The sequence below is a fragment of the Rhinoderma darwinii genome, chromosome 2 (assembly GCF_050947455.1).
Source record: "Rhinoderma darwinii isolate aRhiDar2 chromosome 2, aRhiDar2.hap1, whole genome shotgun sequence".
Taxonomy (NCBI): domain Eukaryota; kingdom Metazoa; phylum Chordata; class Amphibia; order Anura; family Rhinodermatidae; genus Rhinoderma; species Rhinoderma darwinii.
The window spans coordinates 348,612,122-348,635,920 of record NC_134688.1 but is presented as its reverse complement, the minus strand read 5'-3'; the positions used below and the strand labels follow the sequence as shown (position 1 = coordinate 348,635,920).

At 42.6% G+C, this 23,799-nt stretch overlaps 1 protein-coding gene and 1 long non-coding RNA gene across 2 annotated transcripts; both read right to left on the bottom strand.

Annotated features, from left to right (window-relative positions):
• Positions 1-18,015: 18,015 nt before the first annotated feature.
• On the bottom strand, positions 18,016-18,619 carry LOC142741310 (uncharacterized). Its single transcript, XR_012881087.1, has 3 exons — positions 18,501-18,619; positions 18,288-18,369; positions 18,016-18,198 (listed from the first exon to the last, which is right to left on the bottom strand). It is a non-coding gene; the product is annotated as an uncharacterized LOC142741310 (long non-coding RNA).
• A 376-nt stretch (positions 18,620-18,995) lies between these two features.
• Positions 18,996-22,865, bottom strand: LOC142741863 (phosphatidylinositol polyphosphate 5-phosphatase type IV-like). The gene is made up of 8 exons (XM_075851190.1): positions 22,608-22,865; positions 22,413-22,515; positions 22,143-22,224; positions 20,848-20,943; positions 20,573-20,734; positions 19,840-19,955; positions 19,299-19,435; positions 18,996-19,089 (listed from the first exon to the last, which is right to left on the bottom strand). The coding sequence occupies exons 1-8, from the start codon at positions 22,856-22,858 to the stop codon at positions 19,014-19,016; spliced, it is 1,023 nt and encodes a 340-aa protein (XP_075707305.1). The 5' UTR covers positions 22,859-22,865; the 3' UTR covers positions 18,996-19,013.
• Between the last annotated feature and the right edge of the window lie 934 nt (positions 22,866-23,799).

Here is a 23,799-nt window from a genome sequence, read left to right as displayed (position 1 = left end):
CTGGGGAGAGCGGGCAGCCCTGACTAGTGCCGTTTTTTATAGAGAAGGGGTCAGACAACAGTCGAAATCAGTCGAAATCAGAATCTAACACTAAGTTCAGATCCCCTCCAACCACCAACAACCCTTCTCCAAACCTCTTAAATAAACGTAGAACCTTTAGCAGCCAGGCTATTTGTTTGTCGTTAGGAGCATACAAACTGGCAATGGTCATTTTTGTATTGCATAGGGACTCTTTCAGGAAGACATATCTGCCCTGTAGATCAATTTTCGAGGACTCTACCTGAAAAGGTAGGTCTTTATGAATACCTATGGAGACCCCCCTCGAGGCAGATGTGTGAGTGCTGTGGAACCATTGACTGTATGTGGACCTAGGCAAAGTGGGTACATGGTTGTGTCTAAAGTGTGTCTCCTGAAGCATTAATACCCCTGGCGTATCCTGTCTCAGCATAGAGAAGACCTGGGACCTATTTTGGGGTGTGCTAAACCCATTTACATTAAGCGTCAAGTAAGTAAGTGGTGACATATTACCCGTCTGACCTTGTCAGCTACTGATCGTGGTGAAGAGAGTAGTACCGGACACAAATAAAACATACAATCAACTATATACATAGAGAACTTGAGAGAAGAAAGTGAGGCTGCACCATATCCTGTAAAATGTGGTATAAATAATGCGCCTCTTATCCCATAGAGGCCGCTGTTCAAGCCATTACATGACAGCCCACGAGTGACATAGTGGGGGGGGGGGAGAAGGTACCCAGCCTTTTGAGATAGGTATGGAGAACACTGACTTCTATGTATAAGTGAATACAGAAATTAAATGAAAACATAACAATATAGCAATATAGCGGTAAAGCAATATATGGAGGGATGAGAGCAGAGAAAAGTGACCCAGAAGGGACCTACCACAATACTAAATTGCAAAAGATAACGTCCCCGGTGATGAGCACATAACAACAAACCCTTCCGAGTCTTGAAGCTTCTCCCATTACCATGTGGGAGGAATCCCACCACAGGAATTTAAACGGCATTTTCAGTGCATCAATCGTACATCACCACCGCTGAAAATAATATCAATGAAGTAGTCCCATTTCAAGGAGCTCCGGGTATGCAATTCAATCCCCAGACTGAGGGTCCGTTCTCTTCCTGCTGTGCGGGGCTTTGAATTTCTGGGGTTTTTGCCACCCATGTGGGTCAGGTACCTTTAGCAAGAGAGTGTCCCTTTGTATCGGCATCCAATCTGGTACAACAATTTTCTCCATATCCAATTTGGACCAGGCCTTATCAAGATCCTCCGGAGTGCGGCTAGTAATTTGCCTTCCCTCTTTTAAAATTGCCAATCCAAATGGGAACAGCCAACGAATGGGAATCTTCTGCAATCTCAGGGCTTCGGTCAGGGGTTTCAACATTCGTCGCTTGGCCAAGGTACTAGCCGCCAAATCCTGAAAGACCATGATCTTGTGGTCCGCAAATTTCAGGTCCGAAGACCCTCTCGCAGCCGTCAAAATGGCCGCCGTATCCAGAAAATTAAGCAGCCCACATATAACATCTCTAGGCGGTTCTTCCTTTGCCGGTTTAGGTCTCAGTGCTCTGTGAGCACGCTCAATTATAACTTGCGCTGCCTTGTCTTGTCCCAATAACAACGTAAATATGTTTCTCACTGTGGCTAAAATATTCTCTGCAGTGATAGACTCCGGAATGCCGCGCAGCCTGATATTCTTCCGCCTGCTGCGGTTTTCCTGATCCTCTAACTGCAAGTATGCCTGGTTCATGTGCGTGAACTGCGAGGCCACTACGGTCTGTAAGGCATCTGCCTGCTGTATAATGGCCGACTGAGTGTCCTCCAATATCGCTACCCTCTGCCCCACGTGTTGAATGTCCATCTTAATAGCGGATAATTCTTTCAGGACCGGAGACATTGCACTGGCCAGGGCTTTTTTCAAAAAGGTTCTAGTGATAGGGAGAGGGTCTACCCTGCCTGCGGCATCAGATTGCGTACCTGAGCTGTCTTCATCAGAGTCCTCTCCCCTGCTCTCTTCTGGCGGGTTCGGCGGTGCCGGCGCCATCTTGCTTTTACCCGCCGGGGAAGCATGTTTCTTTTGGAGAAATCTCTCCATCTCCGCTTGAGATTTTCCGACTTTAGGTATCCCCCGGGGTTCACACGACTTGTCTCTATTCGTACGGATCATTTTGTGCAGTTTAATCGCCCTCCAGCTGTAGAAGTCAGTGTCTCTGTGAGGAGCTCCGGGATCAAGCGACCATCACAAAGCACAGCTAGCTCCGCCCCCCTGTTTGGGGTTTTTCTGACATTTCATTTTATAATGTGGGGGCATATGTGAGCTGTGCGGTGTACATCAGTATATAATAAGAGGGTATAATAATGCGGTAAATAAATAATTCATAGATGTTTGCCCAGTGTCGCACTGATAAATGGTGCCCGATCTTATCCGCTTTTGGAATATACTTTGCACTTTTTGTGTCTTCATATTCTGAGAGCCAGAACTTGTTTATTTTTTCTCCACCGGGCTGTGTGAGGGCTAATTTATTGTGGGTCAATTTGTGGATTTCACTTGTACCATTTTGGGGTACATGCGATTTTTTTGATCAGTTTTAATTTAATTTTTTGCGAGCAAGGTAACCAAAAAATGGCAATTCTGGCAATGTTTTTTATTTGTTTTTATGGCGTTCACCATGCGCTATAAATGACATTAACTTTATTCTGCGGGTTGATAGGATTACGGCAATACCATGTATATCGGTTTTAATGTTTTACAGCGTTACCACAAAAATCGTATCTTTTTTAGGCTGCCATATTCTAAGAGCCATAACTTTTTTATTTTTTCATCGACAAAGCTGTGCAAGGGCTTGTTACTTGCGGGACAAGCTGTAGTTTTTATTGGGCTACATGTAACTTTTTGATCACTTTTTATAAAAAAAATTTGGGTTGCGACGTGAGGCTTTAACTGCGTTAGAGAAGAAGCAAAATATAATTTTAAAAGCATCCGATAAGGATGTAATATCGTGATTATGATTAGGGAGGATTACAAAAAAGATGTGTGAGGACATACTACTCAACTCAAAAAGTAATGCACTGATAAATCCCAGTGAACTTAGTTTTCTCCTTCCACAATTTCCAACTATGGCATGTTTCTATAGTCTATCAAAAATCCACAAGGGTTATCCCCCGTTATGTGGTAGGCCTATTGTGTTAGGCATTAATAATCTAACTCAGGATGTCAGCACATATATTGATGTAGTCCTGCGTCCTTTTGTTCTTAGTCTGACATCTTATGTACGTGATACGATGGACGTACTTAAAGGCAATGTGTTGCCAGAAAAACATGTTTGTTTGTTTTTAATTAAACATTTAGTGTGTGGGTGATTAAACATTGTTCAAATTTTTTTTATTTTTTTCACGAGTCAGGAAATATTATAAATTAATTCTAATTTATAACATTTCCCATTTCTGGTCACTAGATGGAGCTATTCCCAAAATTGCAGCATTGCAAAATTGGGTAAAAAGCCCTCGCTCTAGTGAGCTCTCAGCATCCCCCCCCTCCTTTATCCTGGCTAGTGCCGGGATAAACGAGGGGTTTGAACGGTGTAACCTCCTACACTGTGTGTCGCCATTTTTTGAGCTAACACACAGTGTAGTAGGTTTACATACAGTAGTAAACACACACAAACACGAACATACATTGAAATCTCTTACCTGCTCCTGCCGCCGCGGCTCCCTCCGGCCCGTCCGCTCCGTCTGCTGCCGCTGGTCCAAGTGCACAAGTCCGGAAGCCGCGACCGGAAGTAGTAATATTACTGTCCGGCCGCGACTTCCGGTCCACAGGAAAATGGCGCCGGACGGCGCCAATTTCAAATTGGACTGTGTGGGAGCGGCGCATGCGCAGTTCCCACACAGACGCCGTACACACAAGTGAATGGGACGGGAGCCGTTCGTAGTCCCTATGGGACTGTGGCTGCCGTATTCCATGTCTGTATGTGTCGTTAATCGACACATACAGAAATGGAACAAAAAATGGCAGCCCCCATAGGGAAGAAAAAGTGTAAAAATAAGAAAAAGTAAAACACAAACACACAAATAAATATAAACGTTTTTAATAAAGCACTAACATCTTTAACATATAAAAAAATAATTTGTGATGACACTGTTCCTTTAAACAAATTGATGGTATTACTTTGGAAAGAGGAACTATGCTGGCAAGCTTGGATGTAGAGGCATTATATTCCTCGATACCACATGGGCTGGGCTGTCAAGCAGTGGGCTATTTTCTTATGTAAAGAGGCACTCAATATGTGGCTCAAAATGACTTTGTCCTTCAACTACTGCACTTGGTGTTGGAAAGGAACATGTTTGTCTTCGAAGATCGCATTTTCCATCAGCAGCGGGGTACGGCGATGGGGAGTCCAGCAGCACCTACTTATGCTAATCTGTACCTCGGCTGGTGGGAGGACACTCTGGTCATGGAACATGGTTGGACCGGAAGGTTCTGGGCACATATAGATGTGGGGGTTGCACAGCCTGTAACTTTATTCAGACTTGCAAGAAATTCCAAAGTGTCGCCACCTTAATTGAATACGACATTCAGGACTTTGTTAATTGTAGAACAGCTGGGGTTGTGTATTTGATCACGTGTCCATGCCCACTGAATTATGTAGGTAAGACCATTCGGCAATTTCATTGGCGTATTAGAGAACATGCAGGGCACGTGAAAAATACAAGTGATACCCCCGTATCCAAACATGTACATGAGAAAAATCAAGGAAACGCTGAATGTCTTCATTTTCAGGCAATAGAATTGGTGTGTCCACCTAAACGAGGTGGGGATTGGGACAACTTGATCCTGCGAAAAGAAGCCCAGTGGATCTATAGGTTAGCATGTATACAACCAGATGGGCTAAACGAGCAGATAAATTATACATGCTTCATCTAAACTCATATCTATATGAGTCCAGTCATTTATATATTTGCCTATCCTTCTGTATTGGTTTTGGGGCTTTATCTATGTCTACCTTCTAGGTTCCCCAATACTAGTGGTTAATCAACTTGTCATTAATCTACTGGTGGTCAATTTAATACCTTTCTTAATTCACTTCCTATAGTGCCGGATTACTTATGCATGGATTATAGTGGTGTGCCAGGATGCTGTCTGGAGCTGGGCAGCGTCCTTTGTTCCCATAGGAATAGGTTACTCCTCCTTCTAGATAGGAAAGGCTTGAGGCTGCAGCCAGATACGCCACGCTCCCCTACTCTGCGCATGCGTGTATGGTGGATGTGTATGGTGGGCATGTCACATGACGCGCCCGGCATTAAATATCCGCAAGTCACTGCTTGCGCATGTGACGATAATTGGTCGATATGGGGGCTTGGCCTCAGCATAGGGGGCGGAGTATAAGTTATATATACTCCGAGTCCAGAGAGAAGAGTGCCGCTAATATCAATGTGAGTACGCTTTGTGTTTGTGCATATGGAATGAAATGTTTGCACAATTTAATGTTGCTGGCGTAGTAGCTAGCTCTATAATGAACAAAACCCCTGATGAAATGTTGAGATAGAAACATGTAGGTTCAATATGAGAAGGGGAATTTAGCGTAGGTGGCAGTGTTATCGATATCTTTACCCTGACACTGTGGTTCTCAGGAATCCTTTTCCTGGTTACTCCAGTACATGTCTGGGAGTGATTCACTGTTACACCAATGTTTAAACGTTCTAACACCATATATCATACGAAAATATTCATTTTGCAGGGTTTACAATAGAATCAGTGAATAAAATATAAAATCATTTTCAAATAAATTTTTTAGCACATTGGGCTTTTGTCACGGTGGTGATTGTACCCCTGATTTTAGCGAGATATTAATAAAGTATATACATTTTACTCTTTAGTCACAATCAGTGAATTGGGTGGCGAGGTGATCTGTGATTCTGGCATTGTTTTCTATAAAAAAAACTTACGGCGTTCACCATGCAGGAAAATGAATGTTAACGTTTTATAGTTGGGGACGTTAAGGAAGCGGCGATACCAAATACGTGTACTTTTTTAATGTTTTAAATTTTTTCCTATAATAAAACTTTTATTATGGGAAAAAAGGCGTTTTTTTAGTTTATGCAACTTTAAACTATTTTTTTTCAAATATTTTTTTCTACTAGGGGACTTGAAAGCCTGAAGACCTGATCGCTATTCGAATACACTGCACTACATACATAGTGCAGTGTATTAGACCTGTCAGTCATAAACTGACAGCAAGCTTATTAGGTCCCGCATCTAAGCAGGTCCTAATAGGCTTCTGTACTTGGCAAGCAGTAGGCTATTGTTAGGCCTACAGTTGCCATAGCAAACATCGCCTCCCCCGCAATTGCGTCACAGGGATCCAGATAGCGTACAAACCAACCAAATGCTGCAGTTGCAATTGACCGCACCATTTAGGGAGTTAATTGCCGGAGATCAGACCTCAGTCTGGTCCCTGCCGCTACAGGAGAGTTTCAGCCCATTGGTTATGGTGCAGGCTCAGCTCCATGTGTGCTGTACGTAGAATATATGATCCAAATCCTTCATCTGCCACGATGAGAAATGGGGCAGGAGGTCCAGTAGATCCAGGCAGTTGTCTCGGTTCTGGAACGGAGAGCTGTTTGGACTGAAGCCATTCACCCATTCTGGAAGCCCTGAAGATGCCAGCATCTGAAGAGCTCCCATAGGCCCCTATATCTACAATTACAAACTGGTAGTTGCTGTCAGCCACGGTGAACAGCATCACCAATAAATACTGCTTGTAATTGAAATATAGGTACCATGAGTGAGGTGGCGTCTTCACACTAATGTGTTTACCATCCAGTGCGCCAACACAGTTGGCAAACTGTGATTGTTGGTAAAAGCCCTCGGCAATCCGAAACCAGTCTTGTGCCTTGGGCTGTGGCATCATCGTCGCTCTCAGTCGCTGCCAGATGACTTCGCAGGTCAGACAGATGATCTGTGAAATGGTGGAACACCCCAGTGGAAATTCAAAATGCAGTTATGCAAATGAGCTCCCTGTTGCCAGGAATCTGTGAAAACAATATTTATAATAATTAGTGCTAGCAGTACCAGGGTGACATGGTGGCAATGGGCAAAGGCTACAACCAGGGTTATATAATACTTGTAGCAGAGTGACATGGCGGCAATGGGCACAGGGGCAACTACGGTTATATACTACTTGTAGCATTATGACATGGCGGCAATGTGCACAGGGGACAGCTACAATTATATACTACTTGTAGCAGGGAGACATGGCGGCAATGGGTACAGGGGACAACTACGGTTATACTACCTGTAGCAAGGTGACATGGCAGCAATGGACAAAAGGGACATTTGGTGTTCTTACCTGAGAGAAACGATGAGCCGTTCCTCCGAGATGCACCGTCGGTCAAAGCTGGAAATCGACATGTAGCAGAAGTTGTGAAACTTGTCCGGGTGCTGCCGCAGGTCTGCATACAGGGTATGGAAATGCACCTTTCTGGGCTGTTGGGAGACAATGGGGTGAACCCAGTACCTCCTCCTAATCTTCGGTTCTTCTTCCAGCATAGCTTACTGTCCGAATCGCTGAGAGACGAGCCAGTCCAGAAGAGCATGAGAGCATGAACCACACGTGGGTAGTGCATCCTTGCAACGAAAGAAATGCCAGAAACCAAAGTTATATCAGCCGAAGATTCCATCAGAGCTCTCACAAAGCACAAATGCCAGAGAAAATGGTTCCAGAGCGATCATGTGACCTTTTCAAGGGGTTGCGACATAGTGGTGACATCATTTGTAGACTCCCATTTCTTTTTTTTGCAGATCCGTAAATGCGGATGTACTAAGGATGCATGACGGTACGTATTTGCGGACAGCATGCCTATATGCGAATGAGTCGCTGATGAATTTGGATGAATAGGGATGCGTATTTGAGTAGAATAAAAGCCATTACAGTGGTGCGCATGAGGCCTTAGAGTCCATGCTGTTTAGTTTACAGATGATTGCTTAGGCTGGATACAATTGTAGCATATTACTATCCATGAGAAGTATTTGGCTTCTTTGGGTTTTCACTCCGTGTTTTCATCCCATTACAGCAAAAGTTAAAACAGAAATTTTAGCACAAAGGATATTATAAAGTTGTATAACATTTTTGATTTTACAGTGATCAAGGTTTATTTGCAGAGAACCCCTTTAATACTTACACCCATATTGTCCAAGATTCATATCCCTACATCAAGAGAATTAGAAATTCTACAAGTTTCAGTGTACCAACTATTCCTGTCCAATAGTGGAATGAGATGAACTGGACTTTACTAAATATATCACGCCATGAATTATTACTTATGTTACCTATAACCTCATATTTAACCCATGACTTTTACAGTTATTTTTGGTTTTTCATTTTCGCTCTTTCCTCCCCAACTTCCAGAAGCCATAAGTTTTTATTTTTTGGTCCAAAAAAAAAGTATGAGGGATTGTTTTTTGAAGGACAAGTTGTAATTTTTCACCGCACCATTTATTGTACCATATTATATACTGGGAAACGTAAAGAAAATATTTGCTTAATCGTATTGTCTCCGCTTGTAAAGGGAGTCTAATATTACATTTTAGGAAATTGATGCTTAACCCCTTCGCGCTCAGCGACGTACTATTCCTTCGTGCTAAGTGCATCGTTCGCGCTCAGCGCTGGAATAGTATGTCGCGGGAGGAACGGCCATTTCGGCCGTCTTCCCGACACATACAGGAGCTGTAACAGCTGCTTTCTCGTACAGCAGTCGCCGCAGCTCCTTCTGCGGAGACTGATCGCTGTGTCCCCGCTGATTAACCCCTTGGAAGCCGCTTTCAATAGCGATAGCGGCTTCTTAGGGGTTAAGCTGCCATCATCGGCCCGCTACACGATAGCGGCCGGCGATGGTGGCTATAGCAACCGGACGCCTAACAATGGCATCCAGCTATGCCATTTATGGAAGCCTTGCTGTCAGTGAGTAGCTGACAGCTGTAATACACTGAACTACGCATATAGTGCAGTGTATTAGAATAGGGATCAGGGCCTCCTGCCCTCAAGTACACTAGTGGGACAAAGTAATAAAGTTAAAAAAAGTTAAAAAAAAGTTGTGTAAAAATAAGAAAATAAAAGTTTTAAAAGTAACAAAAGTAAAAAATCCCCCTTTTTCCCTTATCAGTCTTTTATTATTAATAAAAATAAATAAATAAAAATAAACTATACATAATTGATATCGCCGCGTCCGTAACGGCCTGAACTACAAAAGTATTTCGTTATTTATCCCGCGCGGTGAACGCCGTAAAAGAAAATAATAATAAACCATACCAGAATCACCTTTTTTTGGTCACTTCACTTCTCAAAAAATAGAATAAAAAGAGATCAAAAAGTCGCATGTACCTAAAAATGGTACTGATCTAAACTACCGTTCGTTACGCAAAAACAAGTCCTCACACGGCTTTCCTGATGGAAAAAAAGACAAAAACTGTATGGCTCCTAGAATAAGGCAACACAAAAAGTAAATGATTTTTAATAAAAATTATTTTATTGTGCAAACACCATAAGACATAAAAAAAAACTATAAACATTTGGTATCGCCGTAATCGTATCGCCATGCTGAATAAAGTGAATATGTCGTTTATAGCGCACGGTGAACGCTGTAAAAAAAATAGAATAAAAAACAATAGAAGAATTGCTGCTTTTTAGTCACCACGCCTCTTAAAAATAGAACAAAAACTGTATTCTAGTAGTGCTGTATATCCCTCCGCCTTATTCTAGCACTGTACTGAAACGAGTTACGGAGAAACTCTCCAGGTGGCCTGAGGTACCGCTAATCGTGATGGGGAATTTTAATGCAGTGATGTCTGAAGGGTTGGATAGGTTTCATAGGGGAGGAGGGGGCAAAGAGGAGACCTGACTGCCTTTGGAAGATTAATGGAGGAATTGGGTCTGCGGGATATTTGGAGAGATAAACTTCCAGGGGTGAGGCAGTACTCGTGTGCATCATCCACATTTCAGTCACTTTCGCGAATAGACTTGGTAGCATGCTCAGCTTCAGCAGTGCCGTACATAGCGCAAATTGAATACCTACAGAGGGCGTTGTCAGACCACTCTCCGATGGCGGTGGCGATGGAAGTGGGTGTAAGGCATACCAGGAACCCCGGGAATTGGAAGCTGAATGCGTTTTGGCTAAGATTGATGGATGGCGGGGAAATACGGAACCTGGTTAAAGAATATTTAAATTTTAATACTGAGTCAGTGCTGCGAGGGGTGTTATGGGATGCCATGAAAGCATGGTTGAGGGGAGTATTCATTCAACATATTAAACAAATTAAAACTAAATTTAGGCAATTGGGAGAAAGTTTAGAGGTTCGGGTGACAGAAACAGAAGGGAGACATGTAGAAGTGGGGTCCGAGGAGACACTTAGACATTGGGTGGAGGCACAGACGTTGTTAAAAAATCACCAACTAACAATGGCGGATAATAAACGATTATTCCTTAAAACAGAAATATTATGAAGAAGGGGAAACGGCGGGGAGAATACTCGCTAGGATGGCAAAGCCGCATGGGAGTAATATTTTCATTCATGGCCTTAGGGGGGAGGGGGGAGGGTGGAGACAGACACGGGGCAAATCTTGCAAATATTTCAGCGGTTTTATACTGACCTATATACATCCAAAGTGCATTACGACACACAGCAATTGGATGAGTACCTGGGAAACATTAATTTGCCTACCTTGGGCCGGGAGGACTGTGAAAGCTTGGAGGCACCTTTTTCACTGGAGGAGTTGGAACAGGCGATAAGGGATATGGCAAATGAGAAAGCTCCGGGTCCAGATGGGTTACCGGGGGAAATCTATAAGGAATATGGGACGGAACTAGCGCCAGAATACTTGAGTACTTTGCAGGATAGTTTTGACAGAGGTAAACTACCAGACTCCCTATATGAGGCTACGATAGTGGTTCTCCCAAAAGAGGGGAAAGACAGTCAATTACCGGAGTCCTACAGACCAATATCCTTGTTGACATCGGATGTCAAGATTTTGGCAAAGATATTGGTGCTACGGCTGAACAGGGTGGTACAGCATGTTGTGCATGAAGACCAATCGGGGTTCATGCCCTCCAAATCGACGGCTGTCAACCTCAGGCAGCTGTTTTTAAAACTTCAGGCGACACCGGATGATCAAGGAGGAAGGGCGGTGCTAACGTTAGACGCCGCAAAAGCGTTTGACTGCGTAGAATGGGGGTACCTATGGCGGGTAATAGAAAAGATGGGATTCGGCCCTAACTTCGTGAAGTGGGTACAGTTGTTGTATGTGGCCCCTACAGCCCGCATACGGGTGAATGGTGCAATGTCCGAGAAATTTTCACTGGCCCGGGATACGCGCCAGGGGTGCCCACTGTCACAATTGCTATTCGCCTTGGCGGTAGAGCCACTGGCGTGCCTCATAAGACAGGAGGAGCGTATAAGAGGCTTGCAATACGGGGAAATGGAGGAAAAAATTTCACTATATGCAGACAATATTTTAATATATATGACGGACACTGAGAATACACTGAAGGTAGTAATGGATACGATCACAAGGTTTGGGGAGTTCTCTGGATTAAATATTAACTGGACCAAGTCTGCTCTGATGCCATTTGACACGGTGAATATGGTAGATACTGGAGTGGGACCCTGGATTCCGATAGTCTCTGAATTTACGTACCTAGGGGTTAAGGTGACGGCTAGGGTCCAAGACTATATGTCTTTGAATGTTTCACCACTGCTGCTCAAGGTGAAACATAAGGTGGATGCCTGGAACAGGCTCCCGCTCTCTGCTCTGGGGAGGACTAATCTAATCAAGATGATCCTTATGCCTCAAGTTTTATATATTCTTCATAACTCCCCAGTATGGATACCTAAGCACTGGTTCAGACGATTGCACAATCTCTTTCGGGATCTGGTCTGGAAAAAATGGGTTCCAAGGATTAAATTGGAGAAATTGCAATTGCCTAAAGACGAAGGGGGGGTAGCGCTGCCAAATGCCTGGATATATTACCTGGCTGCCCAGAGCCAACAATTTAAGGGGTGGGAGGACACAGAGACCTGGGGCTCCAGTGCACGTTTATTGTCATATTTGGGGGGAGGACTCAACCCACTAGAGGGTCTGGAAGCGCATACCTTTAAGAGATTGGCGAGTGCTAAACCAACGTTACTCTTGATACATAATATATGGTGGCAATACAAACAGATCCTGGGAGTGGGAATGTGTACCAAATATACTCCCCTATGGCATAATCCGGTCTTGTGGGAATTATACCAATTAGAGGGCATGCAAAAATGGGAATCGGCAGGGGTTAGGCGATTACAACACCTGTATGATGATAACGGGCTGAGATCATTTCAGCAGTTGAAAGACCTATTTCCACTGGAGCACAATATGTTTTACCAATATTTGCAGATCCATCATGCCCTACAGGCGCAGGCGCATGTGGTGGACCTCACGGTCTGTGCTCTTGGGGTCCTAGAGTATGTGGGACGGGCTGACACGACCAAAGGCCTGATCTCAATGGCGTACAGGAGCTTACTGTCCAAACACTTGGGAAACCCAATGGTGCTGGTAAAAGCGAAATGGGAACAGGATGTCGGTCCATTGACCGAGGAGGAGTGGGAGGAGATATTAGCGTCCACATGTCACTTATCGCTCAGTCTGGCGCAGAGGAGATCACGACTCTTCCTGATACACAGAGTGTACCGCACCCCGTGGGTATTAAAACAGTTGGGTATTAGAGCGGATGCTAAATGTCCTAGGTGCACGGAGGAGAAGGCGGACATATTGCATATGTTTTGGTCATGTGAGGCCCTGAGGACCCTATGGGGGGAAATATTGGACCTGATAAAGCAGGTGTATGGTCGGGAATTGGCGGCAGACCCTAAAGTTATGTTGTTGGGAGCGGTGGGAGAATTGGAGAGTGACAGAATGGCAAGCCTGGCAATTGCCAAGATATTATATCAAACGAGGAAATGCATTGCTAAAGACTGGCTGGACGCGGAGCCACCAAGGATGAGGGAAATTGTAGGAATGTTGAACTATAATATCCTGATGGAGCATAAGATATTTTCTAAAAGGGGCACGGAATTTTTTTTTTAGAAACAATGGAGCAGATGGTTGGCCTGTCCTGAGGTGCTGTCACCTGAACTGAGCAGACTAAGGGCGAGAGTCGTCTGAGGAACTGGAGGTGATAGAGTCTGGAGCAAAGAAGGGGTGGTGGGGAAACTTGATAAGAGACATGTGCTCTGACCAGGAATGGTACTAGAAACAAAGGGCGGAGATATAGTGGGGGGCTGTGCGGGGAGGGGGGAAAGGGGGGAAGTTGGGGATTTCCTGATATGCTGTCACTATTGTATACGATGTTGGAAAATTGTAATGTGAATGTTAATGTGTTATTTCATTTCTGTGTTCGTATCAATAAAATTGGATTGTTTTAAAAAAAAAAAAAAAAAATAGAACAAAAACTGATCAAAAAGTCACATGCACCCCATGAAAACTACAATGAATTCCTCATGGGGTCTAGTTTCCAAAATAGTGTCACTTTTGGGGGGTTTCCACTGTTTTGGCACCACAAGAACTCTTCAAACTGGACATGGTGCCTAATAAAAAGGAGGCCTCATAATCCTCTAGGTGGTTCTTTGCTTCGGAGGCCGGTGCTTCAGTCCATTACCACACTAGGACCACATCTGTGATATTTCTCAAAACTGGAGAATCTGGGCAATAAGTATTGAGTAGTGTTTCTCGGGGTAAAACCTTCTGTTTTACAGAAAAAAAAGGAATAAAAACAATTTTCTTACAAAAAAACTGAAATATGTAAATTTCACCTCTACTTTGCTTTAAATTCTTGTGAAACACCTAAAAGGTTAATAAACTTTCTGAATGCTGTTTTGAATATTTTGAGGGGCCTAGTTTCTAAAATGGGGTGTTTTATAGGGGTTTCTAATATATAGGCCCCCCCAAAGCCACTTCAGAACTAAACTGGTAACTAAAAAAAAAAAAAAAGAGGCTTTTTCTTATACCACACCCCAATGTACCGTATGGCCGTGTCCAGGATGCGTTATGAGGCAATACTTCGCTTCTTACATTATACTGATAATGAGCAGCGCCCACCCCGAGATGACCCCAGTTTTGACCGTTTGTATAAACGGAGACCCCTATTAGACCATTTTAGTGACCGATTTTCCAAAGCATACACCCCCGAGAATTGTATTTCTATTTATGAGTCCCTGGTCCATTTTAAAGGGAGGCTTCAATTCCACCAGTACCTGCCGTGTAAGAGGGCAAGGTATGGCGTGAAGATGTATAAGTTGTGCGAGAGTGCATCAGGGTATACTTACAAGGACAGCAGTATTCAGCCCTTAGAATGCCCCCCCTTACTGGGAGTTAACACAAAAATTGGGTGGGATTTGGTGCACCCACTGCTGGACCAGGTTTACCACCTCTAACTGGATAATTTTTATACCAGCGTCCTACTCTTCAAGTGCCTCGCTTACAGAAGTACTGTGGCATGCGGCACTGCTAGAAGAAATCGGAGAGGCCTCCTGTGAAGGATTTGCCTGACACAGCTTCTGTGTCAACGCCCGTGGTTAATAAGCCTGCATCTGTGTCTAGGTCTGCTAGAGTGACTCGATCTGCTACCACTCAGGCTGGTAGGCTGAGGAGTGGGAGAGCCTATCGCAGTCTGGCCAGACGGTTCTAGCTCCCGCCCTTGGTCTACTTATAACTTCATTTGATGCTTGTCCTTTGCCTGTGATTCTCTTGTTTCCTGGCTCTGCTGTTCCTGGTGTTACCATTGACCTCTGCTTCATATTGACCCTGGCTTGACTGACTATTCTCCTGCTCTGCATTTGTTACCACGTACACTCCTGGTTTGACTCGGCTCATCCACTACTCTGTTGCTCACGGTTTTGCCGTGGGCAACTGCCCCACTTCCTTTTGCTTTTGTGTACCCTTGTCTTGTTTGTCTGTCGTGCACATATTGAGCATATGGACCGTCGCCCATTTGTACACCGTCGCCTAGGACGGGCTGTGAAAGTAGGCAGGGTCTGAGTGGCGGATAGATTAGGGCTCACCTGTCTGTCTCCCTATCCTGACATTACACCTCCCTAAGACACTGCTTGGGCAAACAAGAAGGGGTGGAAGCAGGGCACATTCTAGCAGCAACATATTGTGTGTTAAGTACAAGGACAAGAGAGATGTCGTTGTATTGACAACAATACATGGCCATACCAGTGCCCATGTACCTGTACGAGGTACCAGTACAGAGAACCCCAAACCAGACTGCATCCTGGACTACAATAGGTGCATGGGAGGGGTGGACTTGTCAGATCAAGTCCTGAAGCCCTACAGCGCCATGCGGTGTGATATAAGAAGCTGGCCGTGCACATCATTCAGATTGCATTGTACAATGCGTACCTACTACATCGATGTAAAGGCCAGATGGGAACTTTCCTGGAATTTCAAGAGGTGGTTATCAAGAACCTAATCTTTAGGGACCATGAAGGGGGGCACCAAGTACTTCTGGAAGCAAGGCAACACGCATCGTACCAGGGCAATACTTTCCAGGAGGAGTTCCCCAAACTGGCAAGAAGGGAAAAAGTCAAAAGAAGTGCAAAGTCTGCTATAAGAGGGGGATAGGGTAAGACACAATATATCAATATGACACGTGTCCCGAAAAACCAGGGCTCTGTATGAAAGTGTTTTAAAATGTATCATACATCCCTTGATTTTCAATCTACCCCAGTTTTACTTACCATGATGCACTCCTCACAGCTTATCCCCCTCATCTTTACACTCTGGGCCCTGCTGTGTGCCCAGGCAGCTGTTAACATCCACATGTAGGGTATTGCTGTACCCGTGAGAACCCACATTACAGTTTATGGGATGTATGTCTCCGGTGGCGCATGCTGGGCACAATATATCAGACACTGAAATGGCATATATGTATAGAAAATTTCAAATCTCACTCTGCACTATCTGCTGCGCATTATCTTTTAAACAATACCTGTGGGGTCAAAATGCTCACTACACCTCTAGATGAATGCCTTAAGGGGTGTAGTTTTTAAAACGGGGTCACTTCTCGGGGGTTTCAACTGTACTGGTACCTCAGGGGCTTCTGCATACATGACTTAGTACCAGAAAATCCCCAGTAGGCCAAATGGTGGTCCTTTCCTTCTTAGCCCTCCCATGGGCCCAGTTTATCACACATTTTTTTTAATTCACAGCCCATTTCAAATAAATTCTGAGAATAAACTGTGGGGTCTAAATGGTCACAACACCCATAAATGAATTCCTTGAGGGGTTTAGTTTCCAAAATGGGGTCACTTCTGGTGGGTTTCTATTGCTTTGATACCTCTGGGGCTCTGCAAATTCGACATGGCACCCGAAAACCAATCCAGCAAAATCTGGACTCCAAAGAACACATAGCGCTTCTTTCCTTCTGAGACCTCCCATGGGCCCAAACGGCAGTTTATCACCACAAATGGGATATTACCGCACTCAGGACAAATTGGGCAACAAAATGGGGCATTTTGTTCCATGCGAAAATAAGAAATTTTGATCAAAAATGACATCTTATTGGAAAACATTTCATCTTTTTAATTTCACAGCCCAATTCAAAGACGCTCTGTGAAAAAACTGTGGGGTCAAAATGGTAACAACAACCATAAATGAATTCCTTGAAGGGTGCAGTTTCCAAAATGGGGTCACTTTTGAGGGATTCCTACTTTTTTGGCACCTCAACACCTCTTCAAACCTGGCATGCTGCCTAAAATATATTCTAATAAAAATGAGGCTCCAAAATGCACTAGGTGCTTCTTTGCTTCTGGGGCTTGTGTTTTAGTCCAAGAGCACACTAGAGCCACATGTGGGACATTTCTAAAAACGGCAGAATCTGTAAAATACATATTTAGTAGTGTTTCTCTGGTAAAACCTTCTGTGTTACAGAAAAAAATAGAATAAAATTAAATTCAGCAAGAAAAATGAAATTTGCAAATTTCACCTCCACTTTGCTTTAATTCCTGTGAAGTGCCTAAAGGGTTAAAAAAACGTTCTAAATGCTGTTTTGAATACTTTGAGGGGTCTAGTTTTTAAAACGGGAAGTTTTGTGGGTGTTTCTAATACATAGGTGCCTCAAAGCCACTTCAGAACTGAACAGGTACCTTAAAAAAAAGGCTTTTGAAATTTTCTTAAAAATATGAGAAATTGCTGTTTATGTTCAAAAAATCATGGCAATCTAAAGTAGAATTATGGGAAATGTGAACTAGTAAATATTTTGGTTGGTATAACCATCTGTTTTACAAGCAGATGCATTTTTTACTTTAGAAAAATTCTATTTTTTTCTACATTTTCTCTAAATTTTGCAATTTTTCACTAATAAACACTGAACATATCAACAAAATTTTACAGCTAACATAAAGCCCAATGTCTCACGAGAAAACGATCTCAGAATCGCTTGGATAGGTTTAAGCATTTCGACATTATTACCACATAAAGTTAAATATGTCAGATTTGAAAAATGGGCTCTGAGCCCTAAGTCCCGAACTAGGCTGCGTCCTTAAGTGGTTAAGCAACTATCAAATATATCAATGTTTTACATCTCCTAGCACTCTTTGTCCTACAGTATATAATCCAGTACATATGGCGGCACGTTCCATACACTCTGTATTGTGTACATATGATACAATGTCTTGTCACCTACCACTGGATTAAACGCGATGTCACACAAATAGCGCTGTGAAGGGTCGGTTAGGTGAATTGTATACACTGTAGTATGCTGCAGCCGCGCACATAACAATTACCAGTCACACTTATGGATTGATGTTAATGATTTATTTAAGGTTTTTGTGGATCAAAATATATAATGATAAAGATGATGGTAATACAAGATCCAGCAAAAACTACGGTATATGTCACAGTATATACTGTAGTATCAGTAAGGGGTGGAAAATCTGGATTCCACAGACACAAGAAGAGATGACATATTGTCCTGTTCTGAACCTGGTCTTCTGGGTGATATTGATGCCCTGGTGACCACATTGATGTCTCTTCTGTGACAGATGTTGTAGAAATGTTAAGTCTCGCCATTGGAATTCTTGTAAGATGGCAGATTCTGCCCTTGGTTGTTATTGGTGTTGATGTTCTGTTGATATCTGCTGACTTGTTCTGGGGGGAGAAGCACACAACCCTATTAAATATTGATCATTCAGGCTGCTTGATAAATATAGAGAGGGGACACATCCAGAGGAACTTACCTTTCTATCAGCATTGATGGTGGCTCCTCCGGTGACAGGGAGCGCTATTCTCGCCAGTTGTACTGCGGAATTGATGTTTATGCTGCAAGACAAATATTTGCTATTAATGTTCTATAATGTGTGTTTCTTAGCAGACACAAAATCTAGAAGACTTTTTAAGGTGATTTGAGGTAAATAAATTTCTTAATTGATCCTTGGCGTCACACTACAAACCTTGAAGATGGTTGATGCAAGCAGTGGGTCTGACCTAGAGCTGCGCTCTTCAGCATGTTACGGGAACTTTCTAATGTTCCGATGTTTTATGCCCCGGAGATTGTAACTGTTCCTTAGGAGTCCTGCAAGATGCCAAGTAATGTCTTCCATCAATAGCAATGTTCCTTGTATCCATCATTTTTGCTTAGAAGCTAATGCATCATAAAATCCAGTTGTTCCATCCATTCAGATGACAGGTTCCTTTAGGAAACTCATTGTACTATACTACATACATGCTTACAGTTGGGGAAGTTGTTCCCCAAAGCCCACAACCTTCATTCAGAAATGAAAACGTGTCTGAATACAAGGAGTTGGAATTTTAAGATTGAAAATACTTATTTACACTTTAGTTAAATTAGTTGATAAAATAAATTACAGATACAGAGGAAAACCTAAGAGATGGAAGAACATTTTCACTGCAAACATAATAGACAACTACAAAGCTCTTACCTGTAAGGTCATGAACAGATGCAGCTACTTTTTTTGTCCTTTCCTCCTAATGCCCGTTACATAGATTTTACGATCAAAGCGTCCACCAGCCAAGGGGATGCTGGAATGATAAATATATTTATGTAAGACATATGATAATGTTAGCAGGTAACCACACTTTGCTTAGTTTCACATCCTATAATCCTCCAGTACTGTCACCAAGGTGTACAGCCACCTGCCCCAAAGTGTGAGCTCTGGCTATAAGGACCATGTAGTAATGACGGCTACTGAAAGTATCATACCAACAACATGGAGGAAAACATGACTTACTCATCTGAACCGGGCCTGATCTTTACTTCAAAGATGCCAAAAACAGGTCGGTGGTCTGAGGTCTTCAAAACAGGGCAAGAGTCGTATCTCAGGACTCGCACATCTCCCTCACATTGGCTTTTAAACAACACCCTGTCCTGTAGAGGTCATGAAAATAACAAATATCATTAGTGAAATCATATTATAATATATTATTAAACTGCAAAACAACACAGACCTAAATGTTGGGCCTACTTTATTTATATTGCAGAATATTGAGACTTTATTGCATTTTAGGTTTGACTTGGTCACACAGATTTCATTAAATAAGTATCCTTGACCCATACTGGGCAACAACATATTACACTGGGAAACTGTGATGACAAACTCACTACATAAAAGTAAAATTAACTGAAAGCTTTGTTCATAAGAAATTACTCTTCCAGCTATAATAATAACAATTCATTACATTGGGGGAGGGGATTCATTATATAATGGGTGCTCTGGCCCATGGATTCTATTGTCTCTCAAGCTCTGTAGACCTGGAAATAAGATATCTTACCGTATATGATGGAATTCTCTGCTTTGCTGATGTATCATAGGTGTCTGTGCCAATGTCAAACTTATATGTAGGAAGGAAATCAATGGTGTGCTCCTTGAACCCTAGAAATATGGACCCTTAAGTTGAAAGAACAAAAGTTGTCAGTATTAAAAAAAAAAGGAGAAATTCATAATTTTAGCACTATATAAGAATTTGGGGAACATATCAACCATCATGTCAGTGATTTGTATTAATCTGTGGAAGTGGTTGTGGTATTAAAGGGGTTTTCCAACTTCTGACAACTAATGACATACTCACCAGATAGGTCATCAGTACATGATCTGTGGTGGTCCGACACCCGGACCCTGCACTAATCAGCTGGTCCGGTGCCTTTGAGCACCGGACGTACATGCCGGATGCAGTTGGCGCCGGCCACGGAATTGCAGCCGAGCTGCAGTACTGCAACTCTGCTCCTATTCAAGTGAATAGGAGGCAGACCTGCAGTTATGCATCATGGCAGCTATGCTATGTAAGGAGCCAACTGCTTCCGGCTCCGTACATAGCATTGTGTGCCATAACATCCGGTGCCCGCAGGCCACTGGAGCAGCTTAACGGTGCAGCGTCCAGGTGTCGGACCCGCACCGATGATATACTGATGACCTATCCGGTGGATAGGTCATCAGTTGTCAGAAGGTGGAGAACCCCTTTAATGAAGGTTGAGGAGTGATAGAGATCTGTCTACTAGTAAATATACCATTGTTCTTGGCTTCATTCAGATGGTCGTGTTTGAGGAGACTGGACATATCTTTTCCTTCGATCTTCTGCAGAAGAGATTCCACATTTTTTCTGTCCTCTTTAAGTTGAAAATTGAGGTCTCCAAACCAAAACACCCGATCAAAGCGGCTGGTGACGTCCACTGTAGAATAAAAAAAAAATAAAAAAATTATAGCACATGACTGCATTAGACTCAACGGAGACAAATAGAGAGATAAAAGGATCCATAGGTTCAACCACATAAGTAATACTCACAGGCATTGGAGTTGATTCTTTCCGGAATAATTTGAGGCAGACGGAGACCCTCAGTGATGGTTTTATAGTCCTGGATCCTCTTGCTGACTGCCCCAACTGCCAACAAAAAAATACATATTAGCAGTGGCGGATGATCATATGGGCGGCCCGAATCGCATATTATTTTCAAAAAAACACATTGCAGCGCGCCACCGCCGCTAATGGAGAGGAGGGGTGGTTGTGAGGGATTATACGGCCGCACCGTCCGCCCTGCTGCCTCTCTGAGGGGGAGGCGGCGCAACTGAAACCAGCCGCCGCCACCCCCTCCTGCACTAATTGTACCTGCGTGTATCTGTATTACTGGCCACTCACAACATAGAATGAGATTGATAGATTAGAAAAAGTTTGATCAAACTGGAACAAACCTTTTATTTTTACCAAAACATTATAAGTACAGATCTCTTCATATCATCCCATATATTTCAGTTAATTATCAAATAGCAGCAATTTTATACAAAGTAAAACTGTACATGGTCATATATTAATATTGTAAATACTTACATCTTAGATGTGAATTAATAAAAAGGAAAGATGTTCCAAAGACGGTGAAGGCAACACCCAAGGCTCCTTTAGTTTTCACATGGTGGAATAGCCTGGTTGTTACATGGGTGTGCTCTACCTCTGTATAAGAAATGAAACACAAAAAGACGGGTCAGTGGTTAAGAGTACTACATGCAACAATGGAATAGAAATTATTTCCAATTAAACTATGGAAATATTACTAGAACATAATTTCATACTTTGTAACTGTGGTGTGAACTTTTAGATCTCCAATACTCAGAAGGCAAGAATCTGAGAGCCAAGCTCTTAGGCATCTAAGTCTAATAACTAAATAAGATGTTCCAGCTAATGACTACATTCAAGACTTCTTATGTAGATGTATGAATGTGAATCTTACCTGAGCAGAACCAGATTAGTTCCCGTCGAACAAAGATGGTGAGATACAGGACTCCGAGCCCGGAGGAGTGGTATAATACATAGTGTGGTCCAAGGGTCTCCTGTAATTTTATCTCCCATTCCCGTCTACAAGAAGACACAATTTCAGATTTACATATTAATAAATGACACAAGATTAAGATACTCAACTCATCTGTATCAACACTCCATATAATAACCTCTGGGGATACATTTTGAAAATTAAGGAGTGATAATACAATAAGTAGAGCATTGAGAGAGAATTTGTATCAGCCGCCTTGCTGGCCATCTGCAGTCATAGGCTGGCGTAAGACAACCTGAGAAGACTTACCTGTTTGGACATCCTTCCTGAACGCCAATAACATAAATGTCTTTCGTATCATCTGATGGTAACAGCAGATCCTCCACATTTTGCGGGTAATCCTGTTCAAAATATACAAACATTAATATTGTATACAAAGAGCGCCAACTCAACTGACATAGGGTAGAATATAACCTGTCTATGTGATATTCAACTACAAACTAAAGAGACATGGTTACTGGCCCATTTCATCCAACTTGAGCTCGCGCACACTGATGGGTCACAATAAATATTGTACATTACTTCTCACCTTTCCCTCCATATTCCAGGTGGCAACATATAGTCTCAACCGTCTATCTGGGAAATAGCGATCCAGTTCTCTATTGCCGATCACAGCGCTGCTGCCAAAGTTTCTGTGAAGATATGGGGAGAATTAAAGATCGAGTGACTGTTATACCACAGCTCTGGATATCTGAGCAATGTATGAGAATTATTAGTTACATACCTTTTACGGATATTTTTGGAGCGCAGGCGGGTCAGCAGGCTGAATGCGCTCTTCTTGGTGTTCTTTGACGTAATGTCACAATATTTGCTGTGACTAAGATCGCTGGATTTTTCATCTGCCATATCTTTGATGACAGAAAACTTCTGGAGCGAGATGTTAGGCTCCTCCATAGTTGGTATGTCTCCCATCAGATTTCCTTTATCAGGAATTTGGGAGACATGATATTTCTTAGATTTTTTCCAAAAGGGCATGGTTGTTTAATGCCCGGGTGCAAAACTGCACCAATGTCCTTGGTAGAAAACCAGGAGACAGTCAAGATAGAATTTGACTAATCACCTCTAGTTCTCCGAAAATAGGACAAATCGCTAACCGTATAAGCAACACAGTAAGTAACACAGTGTCAATCCAACAGCAAGACCTAGAAAGACCAGAAAACTATAAGGGAGTCGTTACTTGTGATGAAACTAGCTGGAAAAATTAGTTATTAAATAGGGTATTCCTATAACAGAATATTGTCAATCATAAGTGTCAGAGGATCACATGACCTGGGAGCCCCTGTTGATAACATTGTATTAGGTTTGGAAGCTGAAACAATGTATTTATTGGTTGTTAAATTGACCATATGGCATTTTAAAGGGTTGACTTTTTTTTATATTAACCCCTTAAGGACGCAGCCTAGTTTTGGCCTTAAGGCTCAGAGCCCATTTTTCAAATCTGACATATTTCACTTTATGTGGTAATAACGTCGGAATGCTTAAACCTACCCAAGCGATTCTGAGATTGTTTTCTCGGGACACATTGGGCTTCATGTTCGTGGTAAAATTTGGTCGATATATTCAGTGTTTATTGGTGAAAAATTGCAAAATTTAGAGAAAATTTTGAAAAAATTGCATTTTTCAGAATTTAAATGCATCTGCTTGTAAAACAGACGGTTATACCACCCAAAATAGTTACTAGTTCACATTTCCCATATGTCTACTTTAGATTGGCATCGTTTTTTGAACATTCTTTTATTTTTCTTGGACGTTACAAGGCTTAGAACATAAACAGCAATTTCTCATATTTTTAAGAAAATTTCAAAAGCCTTTTTTTTAAGGTACCTCTTGAGTTCTGAAGTGGCTTTGTGGGGCCTATGTATTAGAAAACCTGATAAAACACCCCATTTTAAAAACTAGACCCCTCAAAGTATTCA

Excerpts from the sequence above, each read along its gene's own strand:
- LOC142741863 (XM_075851190.1), bottom strand. The coding sequence starts at position 22,858 with ATGCCCTTTTGGAAAAAATCTAAGAAATATCATGTCTCCCAAATTCCT. Across the intron at positions 20,735-20,847 it reads AAGAATCAACTCCAATGCCT|TGGACGTCACCAGCCGCTTT; the intron begins GTGAGTATTACT and ends TTTATTCTACAG. Across the intron at positions 19,956-20,572 it reads GAATGAAGCCAAGAACAATG|GGTCCATATTTCTAGGGTTC; the intron begins GTATATTTACTA and ends TTTCAACTTAAG.